An 18220-nucleotide genomic window follows, 5' to 3' on the forward strand; every position below is an offset into this window, starting at 1 on the left:
ACCCACCAGCGCAAGCTTCTGCGGACCTCGATAGGTAATGGGATGAGTCTGTCCCACTTCTTCCCAATGTCCCCTTGATGTGGACGAAGTAGCCACTGCAACTGCCTGGAATGGAATCTGGCCCATGGCACCACCACTATGCATGAGATCATGTGCCCTAACAGTTTCGCTAGGGACATCAGTCTGGCTGATCTGGATTTGGCGGCAGACGACGCCCGAAGGACGATCTTTTCCACTCGTTCTCGAGATAGGGTTAAGGTATTTGTCCGAGAGTCTATATGGACTCCCAGATGTACCAAGGTCTGTGAGGGGCTGAGGGGACTTTTCTCGAAGTTCACTAAATACCCATGGTCCTGAAGGATCTGAACCACCCTGGTGGTGTTTGCCCGGGTTTGTTCCCTGGATTGCGCACAGATCAGGATGTCGTCCAGGTACGGGTGTACCTGGATGGACTCCTGTCTAAGGGTGACTATAACGGTCACCAAGCCGAAGGGAAGGGACCTGAACTGATAATGGTCGTGGACATGGGTGAACCGAAGGAACCTCCTGTGGGCAGGGTGGATGAGGACGTGGAGGTAGGCCTCCGTCAAATCCACCGCCGTCATGAATGTCTGAGGCTGGAGGGACTCTACGATGGATCTTAACGTTTCCATCCGGAAATGTTTTTGCCTCATCCTCCTGTTTATGTACTTTAAATTGAGGATGGCCCTCCAGTCCCCGTTTTTCTTTGGAACCGTGAAGAAGATGGAGTAGACCCCAAGACCCCTCTCTGGGGCAGGGACCTTCTCCACGGCTCCTATCTGCAGCAGATGGTGAATGGCTCTGGTGGTTCTGGCCCTTTTTTCTTTTTGTAGGGGTAAGGGGGAGGAAAGGAAGCGATCCCGAGGTAGGGAGGAAAACTCCAGGAAGTATCCCTTGGAAATTATCTGGGACACCCATGAATCCGGGTTGGATCTGGCCCATATGTGGCTGAAGGCCTGGAGTCTCCCCCCTACTCCCAGCGATGAGGCGTCACTGGGAGTTGTTGTTTTTGGGGAACTTGTCCCCTTTGTCTGGTCTGTTTTGGCCTTGTCTCTGGAATTTCCCCCCTTTACGAAAGGACCTATTCTGGTTCCAGGAGCTACTCTGGTTCTAGGAGCCCTTTCTATAATCCGCCCGGTATCTAGGGGAAACCTTAGATGAACGAAAGGACGGGTAAGAGGAGATTCTATTCTCCTTCCGAAGTTGCCTAGGGAGCACGTGTTTCTTGTCCCTGGTTTCAATTAGTATCCCGTCCATTTTTTCTCCAAAGAGCCAACCCCCCTTTACGGGGTAGGACATGAGAATGGTTTTAGACCTGAAATCGGCCGGCCATGCCCTGAGCCACAGGGCCCTTCTAATGGATGTGGTAGAAGCCATGGCCCTGGCCGTGAAGGACATTGTGTTTAGGGATACATCCGCCATAAGAGTGATGGCGCTAAGCACTCTTTCCAGACCTCCTACAACCCGGCGGTTGTCTGCCGGTACTAGCTGGAGGAGCTTCTTGAGAGAGCTCACTGCTTTCAGGGTTGACAATCCCTTCCTTAAGGTGTATAATGAGAAGATTGTGTTACACCCCAGCCTCAAATTCAAACCCAAGGTAGTTTCCAGTTTTCACCTGACACAAGACCTGGTACTCCCTGTCTTTTTCCCAAAACCAACTTCTCCAGCAGAGAAGACCCTCCACACCCTAGACCTTAAAAGGGCTATTCTGTACTACATTGATAGAACGAAACATTTTAGAAAGTCAAAATCTCTCTTTATTTGCTATCAAGGCCCCAAGAAGGGAAAACCAGCATCTCCATAGTCCATTGCGAGGTGGGTGGTTTCAGCTGTGAAGCTAGCTTATAAGGCAGCAAACATGACATGCCCCCTGATTGTCCGAGCACACTCCACCAGAGCACAGGGCTCTTCCACTGCTCTCCACAGAAGGGTTCCCGTCGGTGACATCTGCAGAGCGGCGACGTGGGCAAGTGAGGACACATCTGTCAGACACTACAAGTTGGACCAGCACACAAGGAAAGACGCAGAAGTGGGAAGAGCAGTCCTCCAGACGTTGTTCCGGGGGTTGGCAATGGAGCGGAGCAGACGGATCGGGCGCCTCGTGACACTTGGGAACCGGCTAACGGTGAAGGAGCCATCAGGGCCTTTTTCCAGAGTTCCGCATTTAAGAGGTTGGCACAGGCATTACGGGCCCAGATGGAAAATTGTTGGCATATTTTGCAGGTAGAAACGTTATGCCCTTCACCCAGACAGAGCAAGCAGAGGTCGTGCTGGTCCGTGTGAGGTATTTTCGTAGCACACTTAGGACACAGTTTGAAGGGCATTTTGGGGGCCATCACAGCCCTCAGCACAGGGCCGAGGGGACCGAGGCAAAGCACGATATTTGACTCTCCGGGGAGAGTACGCATCTGTAGAATTAGCGGAGGGCTGGCTAGGCGCACCTAAGCGGCAGCCTTGATCAAAAACTCACGAAATTGAAAGGTCTGAAGAGAAAAACTCTGAGGTCAGGCAAAAGGCTCCGTTCTCGGCGGCGGCAAAGAAGGAACTGAGGAGGGAGGGAATGCCCCGCCCAGGAGCACGCGGCGGTTTGGCACGAAGCCGCCCTGCGTAATGGGAGTGGCATCCCCAATTAGAGGTCTAAGGCTAATCAAAGTTACCGGCGGCAGGCCTGCGCGCAGGCGCAGTCCCACATGTGGGGATGCACCGAAGACTGAAGATGAATAGGTAGTTAGAATAGAGTGATGGCAGAATAATTTGAGAAAGGTGAGAAGAAAGAAGTAGATTCCTATAAAGGTAGGAGACACTCAACGACGCTGCTCTCCCTGATCTAGGCAGGACGGAAACTGAGCTATCTGGGCTTTCCCACCCAGGAAGACAGGAAGCTGAGTTTGGCCCTGCCTCCCTGGGAATGTGATGGGAAAACCCACAAGTCTGCAAGCGAGAACAGAAAAGACAAACAATACCAAATGAGGTCTGTACAGTACTGAGTCCCTTACTCCGATGTTATATTAAACCCTCTCTAATGCAGACTTGATATCATGGTAGTATGTCTCTGAGGTGTAACAGTGCCACTAGAAAACCATCACTGGAAGAAGCACTATTGGGGGTCATCTGCATAAGCATCTCAGAGTCCTGCCTCTCACCTCATTGATTCGAATCTGCTGAAGCTCTTGTTCCGCTGCAGTCAGTGGAGCTGGGGCAGAACAGGATGACACGTGCTTCTGGTAACCACTGAGGGAGATGTCTTCCTGTAACCAAACAGAAGAACTGAGGTAACAATGGCAGCTAACATACAACAAAAGATCCATTACAATGCAAGTTTATAGCACCTTCCTCCAAGGATAGTATATCTGCATCTCCCTTCTTCCAGGGAAGGGAGAAAGGGAACATTTCTGATGCTATGTAGATCAATGGCTGTACCTTAGACCTTCTGTCAATGTCCTAAGTTGGCTGTGCTATGCGAGGGCCCTCAGCAGTGACGCTACCCTACAGAGTAGCAGCAAGACCCTGTCACAAACTCTGGCAGTACAAATTGCTAAAAGGGAATACCCCATTGGGGGTGGGCATGAGTTAATTCTGAAAAGAATGGCTTAACACAATGACCAACACAAATGGAAAGTGGTTCTTCTTGGCCAGTGTTACAAAGGTCCAGAACCTCTGAGAGCAAGGGGAATTCCATTCAGGAGATGCTAGAATCACAGGATGCAGCTCAAAGGGGCATCTTAAAAGACTGAAGGCACCTAGGCGAGTCAACATAAAACATCCTGTTAACGTTACTTTGATAGGCCATGAATGGAGACGCAACAGGATTTGATCAGCCCCTTGTTATTGCAGCCCACTGCAGCCCCATTCCACGTTCAACTTCCCTGTTCCTAAGCTTCTACTTAGAAAGACTGCCTTGGTCCCTTGATCTTTGCACTATTAAATCTATTGCTGACAGCCCAAGCAGCTGGCCAGCCAGGTGCCCCTGCTTCCTAGGGGGTGCAGGAAGTGCAAAAAAAAGGGGGGGAAGGCACAGCTCCTCCCCCACTCCAGGACTGTCAGCCATGGGAACTTGTTCCAGATAGGGGACAGTTTTGTGGCCAGAGCCCCAAGCACACCAGTATTCAGCCTCCTGCAGAGACGGAAGGGCATAGCCGGTGACATTGCTGTGGTCAAACAGCTAGTTTTAACTCAGACGTCTTACATTTAACAAAGCGCGAGAAAGAACTACGCTTTAGGGTCTTTGCTACTTTCTGTTCTATCAGAGTTGAACTGCTCTGTGATGGCTTAAGAAGGAATAGCAGATGTCAGCCTTACATAATATACAGCCTGCGTGCTATGTAAGTGCAGTTATCATTAATTAATGCCATACTCAAACTGGCACTTGAAGAAGTTGGCGCCATTAGACGATATGAGCGACAGCAAAAAGCAATAGGCTGACAGCCCTGGCAGGTTCCAGTGACAATTTTCTAGTATCCACAGTAAATGATTCCTAGCTGGTACCTGCAGCCTCCGATTCAGATCTGAAGCGTTTAATGAATCAACAGCAGAATTCCTCCAGCCCAAGCAGACTGCAGGAATCCGCCGGTCACATACACAATTTTTGCCCTGTTTCTGAAGACTCAGGGACCAGTCAAACCACAAACCAGCTAGGAGCTTTGCAAACAGTGTATTAACTGCTTGAGAAATCAAAATCCCCAAACAGAGGAATGCTGGTATAAACTGACACCGGGCCATGCAGACAGTACTTAATGTCAGACATTCTGGCACATGACCCAAAGACAGACAGACACCCTGAGGATTTCACAGGCACATCAAAGTTGCAGACAGATGGGGGAAAAGATTAGACGTATAGAATAGCCCTATTTCATGAGCACTGCTGCCACCTTATGGTTCTTTCCATGACAACAATTACCTAGAACATTTTACAATCCATCGCTGGCAAAGCAGGGATCGATGCTGCATGATGTGGCAAATGGCCCACACCTAACCAAGATTTAAATCCGTGTGCAATCCAGGGTAGGTCACCCTAATTCTGTCATGTGGATTGCACACCTGGATAGGTATTCCTTCCACCTGGTTAACAACAAAACAGGGGTGCCTGGATTCAACATGAAGCCCAGGCTTCTCTCACAAAGGGGCCTTTTCCAATCACAGCATTCCCTCCTCAGTATAATAAACAGTACTGAGAAGTAACTAAGGCTCATTATCACGTCACAAGTTTTGGATAAAGTAAGGGCACTTTCACACAGCCCAAATAACACACTTTCAATCCACTTTCAATGCACTTTGAAGGTAGATTTTACTGTGTGAACTGGCAAAACCCACTTGCAAATGATTGTTAAGGAGCACTGAAAGCGGATTGAAAGTGCATTATTTGGGCTGTGGGAAAGGGCCCTAAGGCTCAAGGGGTGACATTAAACAAAGAAAAGGTTTATCCAGAAAACATAAAACCAGGCATATGAGAAATCCAGCAGATTCTTAGCCCATGGGCTGCCTATCGGTTTTGTACAAAGGAATCACATTGGGCACATGGAGTTCCAACTCAGTGACAATTCACAAAAAGATTAAGATTAAAAAATACTAATTTCCTTATGGTTTATTTAGATAGTTCCTTTAAAAAAAATTTTTTTTGTCTCAGTGTGACATTGTTCAGGGCTGAATTGACCACATGAACAGTATCATTAAAGTAATTCACAGAAAAACTCTCCCTCAGTCACAGAGCAGAAATCCCAAAAAACCCCATGCTGGGCAGAATTAATTCACCCACGGATGTGAAAATAATGGGCAAAGCTGAAGATCCCAACAACATTTCTGGAGGACAGACACAACTTTATTTTAGATAGTTCGGTGTTATGGAAATGAAAACCAATCAAAGGGGGGGGGGGGAATGAACCAGAATGACCTGACTGTCCTTGAGTTGAAGGATCTTCAATAGCTTTTTACTGAAAAAGCAAAACTGTGCAATATTCCCCAAGACATTGCCAGTTAAGGCCTTTCCCCAAAGGATCAGTAGAGCTACATTATTGCAGATGCCAAACAGCCATACCTTGACTGTTCCAAAGAGCTCATCCTTTACGTGGCCTCCTCCAAATTCTTTCTTCACTGTTGCTCTGGTTGCTGCATAGAGCATCTTCAGTCTGACCTGGCCATACACAGAGAAACAGGGATAAGCCATTTCATAGTTATGTAAACAGATTATTGGTCATTGTCAATCTGAAGGCCAGATTATTCATTTATTTAAAATATTTATACTTTGATTTATCTCATCAGTCTCAAGGCAGCTAACAAAGCAGCAAGGACACAAAAGCTTCATAATCATCCAGCAACAAGATTTTTTAAAAGCAGAAAGTTAAAAACACAGCCAAATCTGCCAAAACAGTTTACCCGCTACCAGCTGCACTCCAGAATAAAATAATCTTGCATGCCTCCCTAAATTCAGCAAGTGAAGGTGCTCTTTGCACCCTCTTTGGCAGGTCATTCCAGAGGAACCCATGACTTAACTGTTGCCATACAGACAATCCTAGGTGAGGGTACCACCAGAAGACTGCTCTCTGAAGAACGTAACTGGTGAACTAGAGTATATCAGGAGATGCAGCTAGATAAATATTATCAACACATATCAACACATAGTCAAAAGCTCTGCTCAAGACCTGAGTTCGATCCCGACGGAGGTCAGTTTCAGGTAGCTGGCTCAAGGTTGACTCAGCCTTTCATCCTTCTGAGGTCGCTAAAATGAGTACCCAGCTTGCTGGGCACAAAGTGTAGACAACTGGGGAAGGCAATGACAAACCACCCCATAAATGTAGTCTACCTAGTAAATGTCATGATGTGACATCACCCCATTCGTCAGTAATGACCCTCTGAGCCTGGCTTTGGCCGGGAAGAGCGGGGTAACAAATGGAAATAGATAGACAGATAGACAGACAGACTTGCATAGGGGACTACCTTTACCTTTTTAATACTTGAAATTTCAGGATTTCAGCAGTAAATGAAAGGAGAGAATGGTTCAGGTCTGGGTTTCATGGTAAGGGTGAGTGGGGAAAAGAAAGCTTTCCCTAATGAGGCTAACAGCTATAGAGAAACTACCATGGGGCTGCTTAACTCCCTCCTCCTACAGCACTACACTGATCCAAGCCACCCCATCCTCCAACTGCTATTTAAGAAAAGACTATGCACTGGGATCCATTCATTGGTTATCTAACATTTTACCTGGTTTGACTTCAAGATTCAGCGAGTGCTAAATCCACTATATTGCTTAAAGTGGCCACAAGGTGGCACTGCAGGTCTAAAATAAAGAGATTTTCCTGTAGGTGCAAGAATTCTGTAAGATTCTTTGAGAATACATAGAGGAAAGTAGGGTCAACCCCAACAGAGGACTTCTGTCTAAAGAAATATTTCCTGTTGTTTCATTACATGTTAAATCACCAAGGTTAAGGTCTCTGTTCTTTAAAAAGCTCATGATTTGTGAAACTGCATTTATGTTTTAGAATTAATGCCTAAATATGGCAGGACAGAAGATTACTAGCAAAAGTTTCCAATCACTTGCAACCAGGGTGGATTTGATTTTAATCAAATCAATTTAATTTATGATTTAAATCATGATTTAAATCAGCAGTCAGTAAGACCAGATTTAAATCATGGTTTTCTACATAAAGACTCATTCTTGTTGGTATAATCTTAATATTTACAACCAGATGAAGGGTTCGGTCTTAGAATACTAACTTTTCAGATTACTTTTGCAATTGTATCAAAAAAATACTGGTTTGGTTATACTGTTGGAAATACATAGATAGATAATTATGTAATTGTGCAAGGTGAACTATCTACAGTTTTATTTGGACCACCAGGCCTTGGATTTCTTTGCCACAGTGTTTGCATTTTGCACTTATGCCTGCCTTACCTCATAGGAAGAGGAACTTCAATAAAATATTCCCAAACTGGGTCTCATTTACAGCCTGATGCCCTTATAGATTTCCTCCTCCAGGGAGGGAGTTATATGCTATACACATAAAGATCCCAGGACTTGTGGAGTACTCTGCTCAAAAGGATTCGCTATTATTTTTACTGCTTGCCCCTCCCTTCTCACACTTAGCTCCTTGTGCAGGTCTATTCCTCTCCAAACAATCTTCTATTCATTGCACTTCTTGAAACTTAGCACTTAAGAGGTAGGGAGTTGATTCTGTGTACACAGATTTGCAGAAGAACAGTGTCTTTTTTTCAACTCTATGTTTATTTTATAACATTTTTGCTGTGAAGAAGAGGCAACAGTATTGCTGCAGGCACAAATTCACATTTGTGATAATATCTTCTAGATAGAAAAATTGCTCAAAATAATCTTACAGAAACCTCTGGAAGAGCTCGACGTTTTAAATGGATTGATGGAATTCATTCACCAAAAAAAATTAAACATTGCATGAATATACAGCCTCATGCTACATAATTAAAAACCAATCTGTAGTTCATGATGAATAACCTTTGGACTATAATATATCTTAAACAGAAAACTATCTTTGGATAGATTTTTCTTCAAAAAGCATTTTATTTTTAAAAAAACTTATTTAAATTTTTAAATTCTGATTTTAAATTGATTAAATTGGTCATTGATTTTTATCCACCCTGCTTGCGACCACTGAAAGTCATGGGCAAGAAAAGAATATGCCACACAGTAAAAGCATTAGTCTTTAAAGTACCACATATTTTTAGAGTATTGTAGCAAAACCAACAAATCTAGCTTTCTGGGATCCGGGCATGACGAAGACTGCAACAATATGTGTTGTAGTCAAATTCATTCTAGACAATTACATGTTTGGAGGCATTAAATCAATATTAACAGTAGATCAGATGTTTCTCACTTTAGACCTCACTGTGAAACAAGCCTGTGGATTAACAAATTTAAATATTTTGATCATGTCCCCAAATTACTGAGGCAGCAGATTTTTTAAAATGGCTAATTATTTTAAATGACAAAACTGGAGGTAGCAGCAGGAGATACTATTTTAGAAAAAAAAAAAACCCTTTTTTCCCTAGACGGGAAGAAATGGCTCTTCCAAGATAGTGGCAGCTATGAGATACCACATCATGCCAAAAAAAACAAGGAAAGAATGATTGGTTTATTCACATGCAAATTAATGCAGATTTAATCCATTTTAAAATGTATATGATTAATTACCTAAGATTGCTTTAATGAAGCAACAGCCTGAATTCTTTCTTTTCAAAAGAAACTGTAGGTTACAGCTGATTGAATCTGAGATCACTATATGATAATAGGCCCTGATCTGGATGGCCCAGGCTAGCCTCATCTCGTCAGATCTCAAAAGTTAAGCAGGGTTGGCCCTGGTTAGTATTTGGAGACCTCCAATGAATTCCAGGGGTGTGCAATGGCAAACCACCTCTGAGCATCTCTTGCCTTGAAAACTCTACTGGGTTGCCATAAGTTGGCTGTGATTTGATAGCACTTTACACACATACATATGATAACAGCTGTTTTATACCGAGTCTCAGACTCTTGGCCTCTCAAGGTCAGTACTGTCTATTCAGACTGGCAACATCTCGCTGGGGTCTCAGGCACAGGTCTTTCATATCACCAGTACCCGATCCTTTGAACTGAAGACTATACAGCCATGGCCCCACCATGTCTCAACACAAGTGCATCACAAACTGTTAAGCGGAAGTGTTTCTGCCCAGTACTATCTTTTAAAAGTTAACATTTCTGTCTAATTTCTCTAGACTTCTTAAACCCGTTTCCTTCAACTCCAGGCAGTACACCATTCTGTCATTTTCAGCTGCTATCCCTTAACAGTTACTCATTCTCTCAATTCTAAAAAAGGTCTCAAAGTGGTTGCAAGGCTACCTGCTTATCAATTTCAAGTAACAAAATACGCATAAGAAAAATCTAAAATATGTATGTAAAAAAAACAAAACTGAGCAAAATCATTTAGTCATATAAGCTACCTCAAAAATACTTTTTTACAAAGATTGTGTGGTATAAATATTTAAAATAATAGTGGTCTACCTTTGCAAAAAGTTAGTGGATAAGTGTAAGTAAAATCTTGCACATTAGTGTGTGGTAGTGGATAAAGTATCAGACTAGGCCTGCAGAGGCTCAGGTTCAAATTCCACCTCACCATGAAATTCACTGGGCGATCTTGGGCAGAGCCCCTTCAACTTAACTTACCTCACAAGGTTGTTGTGAATGCCAGTGGAGAAAGGGAGAACCATGTTTGCTGCCCTTAGCTCCTTGGAGGATAAAAGTATTTTAAAACATCAATTTAATCAACAGCACAGCTATTACAAGCCTTGAAAAGGATGGTACAGCAACTGGAATGATGGCTGTTCTATGCACTTAACACTTTCCATCCTCATCCCATAGCATAGATTAGTTACATGGGCCAGACAAAAAAAATGAACCCAACTTGAGCAGTTTCTTTTACTAGAGATAAATGAAAGGCTTACAGGGGAGTTGTCAGGTGACCAGGAAATGAAGAGCCACTCATAGCCTTGTGCGTTCTGAGTGTCCAGCCGGTAGAGAATGTAACAGGGCTGCAGTTCATCCAGTAATGGCAGAACGAAGGAGTCGTAGTCCTTATCCCAACGCTGAGATAGTTCTTTGTAGGCTCCCAGCACCAGCTGCTCTGAAAGTCGGGGTGGGGGGAAGGAGGATACCAGTGAGCAGAAGCAATGCCAAATAGTCACGCAGCATGGATCATCCTAAATGAAGTCTGGGGGAACTTAAAATCCCAAGATGCTTTGTTGCAGCCCACATGTTGCAGGCGGAATTTTCAGAAGTCCAGCTTTCCTTGAAAAGAGAGAGGTCTGTCTAGGCTTCAGGTTCACACAGTTAGATCTGAGTACTTCTTGATAACAATAGCTTATTTTCCCAGGGCTGAACCAGCTGACATTCCTGCGACTGATTGCCTTTTGTTCTTTTGCAACCAACCAAACAAAAACCCTGCACCCATACTGTGTGTTTAATAATACTGAGGGAAATGAAATGATGGTGCACCATCACTCTGACCACAGCCCCACTCCAAAACTTCACAAACATCCATGGGTCCCTGGGGCAATGTGTTCATGCAAGGGAGGGGCTTCAGCACTTACATCACCTGTAGGATTCTGGACAATCTTGTTTATACACACAAAATGGCATCTGGCAATCACCATCAGACAGATTGCAAGTTACAAAATAAAAGCAGCTCTTTTGAGAAGAAGCCAATCATTTCTGCCCCGAGAAAGGCCTTCCTTAGTGATTTTACCACTGACCAATTATAACAGAAAGGAGCCCTGCTATTCTGAGCTGACCCACACATTCATAATAATCACACAGAAGAACCTTGTTGGGTCTGTAACATTTCAGGTATGTGGAGGGAATGCTGACCTGAATGCTCCCCTATGTAGGGAAGGAACCATTGTAAAGCACATGCTTTGCGTGAAGGACTTCTCAGGCTCAGTCCCAGGTATCTCCGATTAAAAGGTTTTAGCTAGCAGGACAAGAGAAAGTCCTCAGAGACCCAGTCAACTGCGTCAATCGCAGTAGACTGCGCAGGGCTACATGGGCTTCTGCTAGAGAGAGTGAGGCTAGAAGCAACAGGGCTGCACAGTGTCATGCATGTGTTCTGCATGTGCATATCAGCTCCTGGACAGCGCTACACTGAACATAAAAGACTGACCAACATCCAGAGGCTGCTGTCAGGAGCCCCTCGGTCACCGCCTTGAGAGAGAAGCGGCATTTGCCGATTGCATCACTTGTTTTGTTTCTATGCAGATCAGTTTTCCAAGAAGGTGAAGCCCAGCTAAGTCCCTCCGGAGCCCTCTTGCTCTCCTAACTCACGCTCTCTCTTGCTCATAAACAAAAGCAAGAAGCCAAGAAGGTCGAGTCCCTTGGCCAGGAGTCACAATGCATAGCTCCACTGATTTATTAAACACATCAAACATGGCTGACTCCTTGTCAGTCTGAAGCGTCCAGGGCCACCCTGGCCCACGGCCTGCTTTTTCCACAACCGAACCATCTCTGCCAAGGCCAGCAATAACCCTAAGGAGGGGGAGGAGACAGAGCAATTAATAATACGGGTGTCATTGTGCACTTACAAGGCTGCAAAAAGAAACCCGGAAGCTTCCACTTCCTCCGCACAAGATACACAATACAGTCTCGCCTAGCAGCAATTTCCTGCTCCTGCCCTGGCTGTTGCTTATGCCACCCTGACAGCCAGTGTGGTATAGTGCTTAAGAGTGGTGGTCTCTAATCTGGAGAACTGGGGGTTTGATTCTCCACTCCTCCACTGAAGTTAGCTGGGTGACCTTGGGCTAATCACAGCTCTCTTAGAGCTTTCTCAGCCTCACCTACCTCACAGGGTGTCTGTTGTGGGAAGGGGAAGGGAAGATGATTGTAAGCGGCTTTGATTCTTCCTTAAGTGGTACAGAAAGTCGGCATATAAAAATTAACTCTTCTTCTTCTTGCATTTGCAGACCAAAGTAGCCAGGATTTAACCATTTGTGAGCCTGCTTCACTTCTAATGAATGTATTACACTACAAGCTTTCGCCCACGACACAAAAGTTTTTGCAACAATAAATGAGTTCATCTGTAGACTTTTGTTTTTGCTGAGAAGACTGATATGGCTGACCCACCAGAATCTGCTTTTATTCTGCTGCTTAAAAATAAGAGATTGAGAAACAGAGGGCAAATCATCCCGTGATGCAAAGGCCAGAGCTTCACTCAATCATCCCACTTCTCATCTAACATGACAGCAGTGCTTGCTCAATCCCCCTGGGGCAACATGAGTATGCAACTATAATTACAAAAGAGGGAATGATGCTCTTCCTGGCTTCATTTCATCATGCTACCAGGTCAGTTATCAACCCTAACCCCATAGAGAAGCATCAGCGAGAGTCAGTGTAGCATCATGAAAGAGAAATTGGGGTGTGTGCAGCTGCTAGAAACACAGAAAGAGCAATTATTAAGGGATTAAAGCGTTTTTATTTTATTTATTTGATTTTTATCCCACCCCTCCCTGACTTGCTTACATTCAGCGTTACTGATCTGGCAAATCAGATGATAAACACACAAGCAGCAGGACTTGTCCTGATTCCCAAAACCTTTAGTTTTGTTTACTGCTCCATTTTTAAAAAAACGGTCTTGCATGAACTCTGAACCTCACTGAAGAGCTACAAACTCAGCTTCAGTCTAGAAAGGGTCTTACCATACAGACTCTTCTCATTATTGGGACTTCTTGATTTTATTCTTACACAGGAACATAAAGCAGCCCCACTGAGTCAGACCTGTGGGCCCTCCAGTTCAAGGGTCCATTTCACACTGTGGCCACTGACCAGCCTGCAGGCGGGGTGTGGAAGCTGAAGCCTCCTTCCTATTGTCCCCGCCCCAACGCATAAAGTGGTCTTCTGTCTCTGAACATGGCAAGTGATCCTCACCTTTAGTCTACAATGAAACAGTTCAGGGATAACTATACCACATGATCAATGTGTATTAGGATCTTATGGCAGCACGAGGGGGTAGTCACATTTCGGCTGTGTTTCATCACATTGAAACGCCTCATATTCCAAAAACAAATGCCATCCTTCTAGTTAGCTACCCAAAGGAGGGCAACAACCTCTGGTCACCCACTGAGGAAAGCAAAAGTAAGATGATGCAATTTGTACTTTATTTTCTTCAAACCGCAGCTAACGTTGATTGACCAGCAGGATCAACAGCTTAAAAGTCATCTGAGCAACAAAATTGCTAGCTCTGATTAACTGGGCAACAAATTTTAAAACAGTTAATCATTTTAATGTGAGAACTCATATAAAACTGTAAATGGCAGCTATAGTAGAAGATGCTATAATGACCAATGAACATAAAATTGTTACTGATGGCTGTTAGCAACGCCATTCGCAACTGCCATTTTTTATTTCTATTTTCCACTGCTTCAGAGATTTAAATTTGTCTTTCTAACAGCCCATTCCTGAACTCCAAGGATGAAAGTCCTCATGAGGCCAGGAAGGGGCTGCGCCGGCACTGGGACCCCCTGTGCCAGTGCCTGGGCTACTTATGCCACCGTGAGTGGCCCCAATGCTGGTGGAGAGGCCCGGACGCTGGTCTTTTGTGGCAGCGCCACCCAGGGATGCCAGCTGGGCCTTCTGCTGGCATCCCACCAGCATAAAGGCCCGCACCGGCGTTCCAGGGGGTGTGCTGGCATCCTGGGAGGTGTTCCCGTGCCATGCCGGGGACGGAGCTGCCTATAGGAAGCTCCCTGTCCCCCTTTGGCCCCAGATGCTGGCGCTGAGATCGGCGATGCTGCGACTGCTATTTTGCAGGCGCAGCCTAGCTATTCTCTACGGGGCATTTTGCCCCATTTAAACTTTCATAGGGTCGCCATGAGTCGGAAGCGACTTGACGGCACTTAACACACAAACTTTTAAAAGCCAGCAAAAGGCTTTTTTAAGGCTTTCAGTGGCAGGGAAACAGGTTCAGAGGCACCGCGGCAGTGCCACGTCCACGCCATCCCCGGCTGCCAAGAGCTCAGGAATGGGCTGTAAGTAGACCGTCATCTCCACCCCAGTATTATTCAACTCTCTTATTCTCAGGAAACAACATAAACAACAATATATACATGCCACACAATACTAAGAAAATTTTGGCAGTTTTTCACCGTTTACAACAGCAACCCTTCCAGAATGCTGCTGACCTCTGCAGTTAGTGTGCTTTAGCATAATGAACTTGGCTTCCTCGAAGTTTCACCCTGCTTACAATTAATTGATCTGAAACAGGCAATTACTGCTTGCCAGAGGAACTGTTGACGCTTGCAATGAAATCTTTAAGATGTCATTGATAACAATCACATGACTCAAACCTAAGTAGTCTGCGGTACATACAAGGAATCATAAACCCTAGCCAGGGCGGCAGTCTGCACCTCCACACAAACACAGACTATATAAAATGTGGTATTTGGTACACAATTCAACTTCGTGAGAATCTCAGTTTGCATCTAAAGAAGAAAAACAAACAAAAAAGCTGATCTTTATGGCGATAAAGTTATATTTGAAAATGTGTGGCACTGCCAAAATTCCCCAAACTGACACCCACACACCAAATACCTGCAGCTTTGTTTAATATATACCGGCTGAACAATGCAGCTTCTTTGACAAAGAACATGGATTAATTTGAGAAAACATTTTGCTGCTGACGTTTTAAGAGCAAAATACTGATGGCACTTTATCTTCCCCCTCATCCCAGATGTTATTACCAGGGGCCGCTAAACCACTCTGCACATCTAGAAGGATTTATCACAAGCTTCAGGAATCAATTCCAGTTAGGTTTCAGCAGCCATTTCAACCTGCTTTGTCTCCATCTGCCAGCTTAGCAGAGTATCCATGGGACAGCTTAATCTTTAGTGCTGAAATCTCACTAGAGTGGCAAATAGGAAGGTACATATTGGAGAAGACTATTAAAAATACAATTGCTAAAATACTACCAAAATTCTTTGTGCTCCCTTTTTCAAGGCTGTGTGATTGTTGTTCAGTATTTTCACCACAGTGTGACCGCCCCCCCCCCCCCCGCCAAGAATCAACTTTCCTAGGGATGGTACTGCTGGAGGAAGGGGAATGCAGGAAAGGTCGGCGACCATCAGTGCATTCTGAACAGATTGCTGAATCGGACTCGACAAATGTAAGACAAAAATGTATTCGTATCAGGTACAATTATTGTTAAGCCATAATTTCTCTCACACACTTGCACATGTACAAGTGCACACAGACACACACACCCTCCAATTCAGGGAAAGCCACACATTTAGCAGCTAAAAGACCAAAAAGGAAAGGGGGAAAGCCTTTATGGTACATACTGTCTACTCTATTAGAAAATGCAGCACTCCAAAAAGGAGTCTAGATTTGTTTTGAAGTCCTGTGACTGATATCCTGGTTTCTGTAAAGGGTTCTTTACAAAAGGCTATGACAGTCTTACAACAAACCTGCATGAATCTCTGGTCTGGGAGGGGAGGGGGAGGGGCAACGTTTCCCTGCTTGGCTGCCTAGAGGAAATTCACTTGCCACAGGCAACTAAGGGTCTGTTTCAAACTTGGGTTTATGCCAACATCTGGATCCATCCAATGAAGACCCAAAGCAGCTTACATCATTCTTCTCTCCTCATTTTATTATCTCAACATACCTTGTAAGGTATGTTAGGATGAGAGTGTGTGGACTGGTTGAAGGTCACCCAGCAAGCAGGAATTGATATTTGGGTCTCCCAGATTCTAGTCACCCTGACCTGGATGGCCCAGGCTAGCCTGATCTCGTCAGATCTCAGAAGCTAAGCAGGGTCAGCCCTGGTTAGTATTTGGATGGTAGACCACCAAGGAATTCCAGGGTTGCTGTGCAGAGGAAGGCACTGGCAAACCACCTCTGCTAGTCTCTTGCCATGAAAACCCCAGAAGGGGTCACCATAAGTTGGCTGTGACTTGAAGTCACTTTACACACACACACAGATTCTAGTCTGACAGCTGAGCCACTAGGCCACAACTGAAGCCCAAGAGACCCAGTGTGGTGTAGTGGTTAAGAGTGGTGGTTTGGAGCGGTGGACTCTGGGCTAGAGAGCCAGGTTTGATTCCCCACTCCTACACATGAGTGGTGGAGGCTAATTTGGTGAACAGGGTTGGTTTCCCCATTCCTACACATGTGAGTCATGCACACCCCAGCTTAACGCCAGTTAAAAGAAAAGTGCACCCAAAAAGAAAAATCTTCCCTTAATAACTATAGCCATATTTTCTTTTTCTTTTAAATTGAACCTATGCACTTCTGTATCTGGAAGATTGTAAAGCAGTACTTTCTCCTCTCGGGGACCACTTTCCTGAATACGTTCCCACAGGAACCATTCCAGAAATCCATATGGAGAAAGAAAACATTGTACCTGAACTGGACCCTGATGTATATGTCTGGACTTGAACAAATAAATATTTTTGAGAGCACAAGGAAGGTCCTTAAAGGAAAAAAGCTGGAAAGAACCATTTTTAAGGAGTGGGAACGCCCTGATTCTTAAGAGAAACTATAAACCAAAGGAACCAGTAGATCACAGACCAATTTACTTAGTTGTTCTAATTTCATTGTTATGAAGGGGAAAAAAACAATTAAGAGGAGGTGCAACTTTAAATTTATTCCCCTTCTGTGGGGTTAGCAGTTTTCTGACAACATTTGAGGAAGTTATGGAGAGGGAGGAAAGAAGAGGAGTCATTTCATTTTGTCTTTGGTTAGTCTTCCTGCAATGGAATCGCTTATTCATGCAAAGTAGACTATTACTCACTCTTAAATTGTCCCTACTTTCATTCACATTGTGTTTTATTGTGTGTTTTCTGGACCTTGTTTGCAAACTGTCTTGGACTATTCAGGAAAGTAGGACAAAACTATTCAAAAAAAAAGTACTGTTTTGCTAGCTGGTTTAGATTGCCCACTTATGACTTGCCACTATTAAAACATTCTCCAAAGAGCAGACATTTTTGAGAATTTTTCAAGGTCATCCATGCTCCTCTACATTTCAGGTGTGGTCATAAAGCAAGCTGTTTGCCGTTCTTATGTACTGGAGCAAAAATCAGTCTCGAAGCCAAACTGAACTCTTTACTTCCTCTATACACTTTAGGGGTTACCGCACCTATATTCCCAGCGATGCATTAAGAGTTTGAAAATGTTATAAAAAATACTGTTCGCACTTTCTATGTTTTCCCACCAATGTGTTAAGAGTTTGAAAACGTAAAAAATACTGTTTGCACTTTGTTTGGCCGCTTTAGATGTGAAGACGTCTTCCAACCATTTATAAGCCGTGGTATCCAAAAACCCTTTTAAAGCGGTGTTTTTTATAATATTTTCAAACTCTTAATACATTGCTGGGAATACAAAGTGCGGTAACCCCCTTTGGGTGTGGGGAGAGACTAAAATGCTAAAGCCAGTGTAGAAACCTCAACGCTGCAAAGCCAGATTTGCTGACCACTTCTTGATCGCATCTGCACCCTTAATCCACAAGCAAAGGAAGTGGTGTAAATGAGGATAAAGAACATGTCGTAAATGACCAAATGTGTAGGAACAACAACAACAAAAACACCCTGCAGCAGAATAGCCCCCTCCCATGCGCTGAATCTTTCTTTGATTTTCTAACACTTCTCTAATACCTGAGCTCCAGCTTTAACAGCCGCTACCCAGAGTGATGTTTTTCTGGCCAGACGGCTTGACTCTTTCACAGTC

At 44.4% G+C, this 18220-nt stretch overlaps 1 protein-coding gene across 2 annotated transcripts in view; it reads right to left on the reverse strand.

Moving 5' to 3' along the window:
• Nucleotides 1-18220, reverse strand: part of TWF2 (twinfilin actin binding protein 2) — a 74738-nt gene that overhangs the window by 21087 nt on the left and 35431 nt on the right. The window contains exons 3-5 of one of the 2 annotated variants that reach the window (XM_056856520.1): nucleotides 10459-10637; nucleotides 6053-6148; nucleotides 3165-3269 (exon numbers count right to left, since the gene is read on the reverse strand). In XM_056856520.1, the coding sequence (XP_056712498.1) occupies nucleotides 3165-3269; nucleotides 6053-6148; nucleotides 10459-10637 (380 nt within the window). The remainder of the gene's footprint in view (nucleotides 1-3164; nucleotides 3270-6052; nucleotides 6149-10458; nucleotides 10638-18220) is intronic. The other variant, XM_056856529.1, reaches the window with a different exon arrangement.

This window comes from Euleptes europaea, chromosome 1, assembly GCF_029931775.1.
Source record: "Euleptes europaea isolate rEulEur1 chromosome 1, rEulEur1.hap1, whole genome shotgun sequence".
NCBI classification, from domain to species: domain Eukaryota; kingdom Metazoa; phylum Chordata; class Lepidosauria; order Squamata; family Sphaerodactylidae; genus Euleptes; species Euleptes europaea.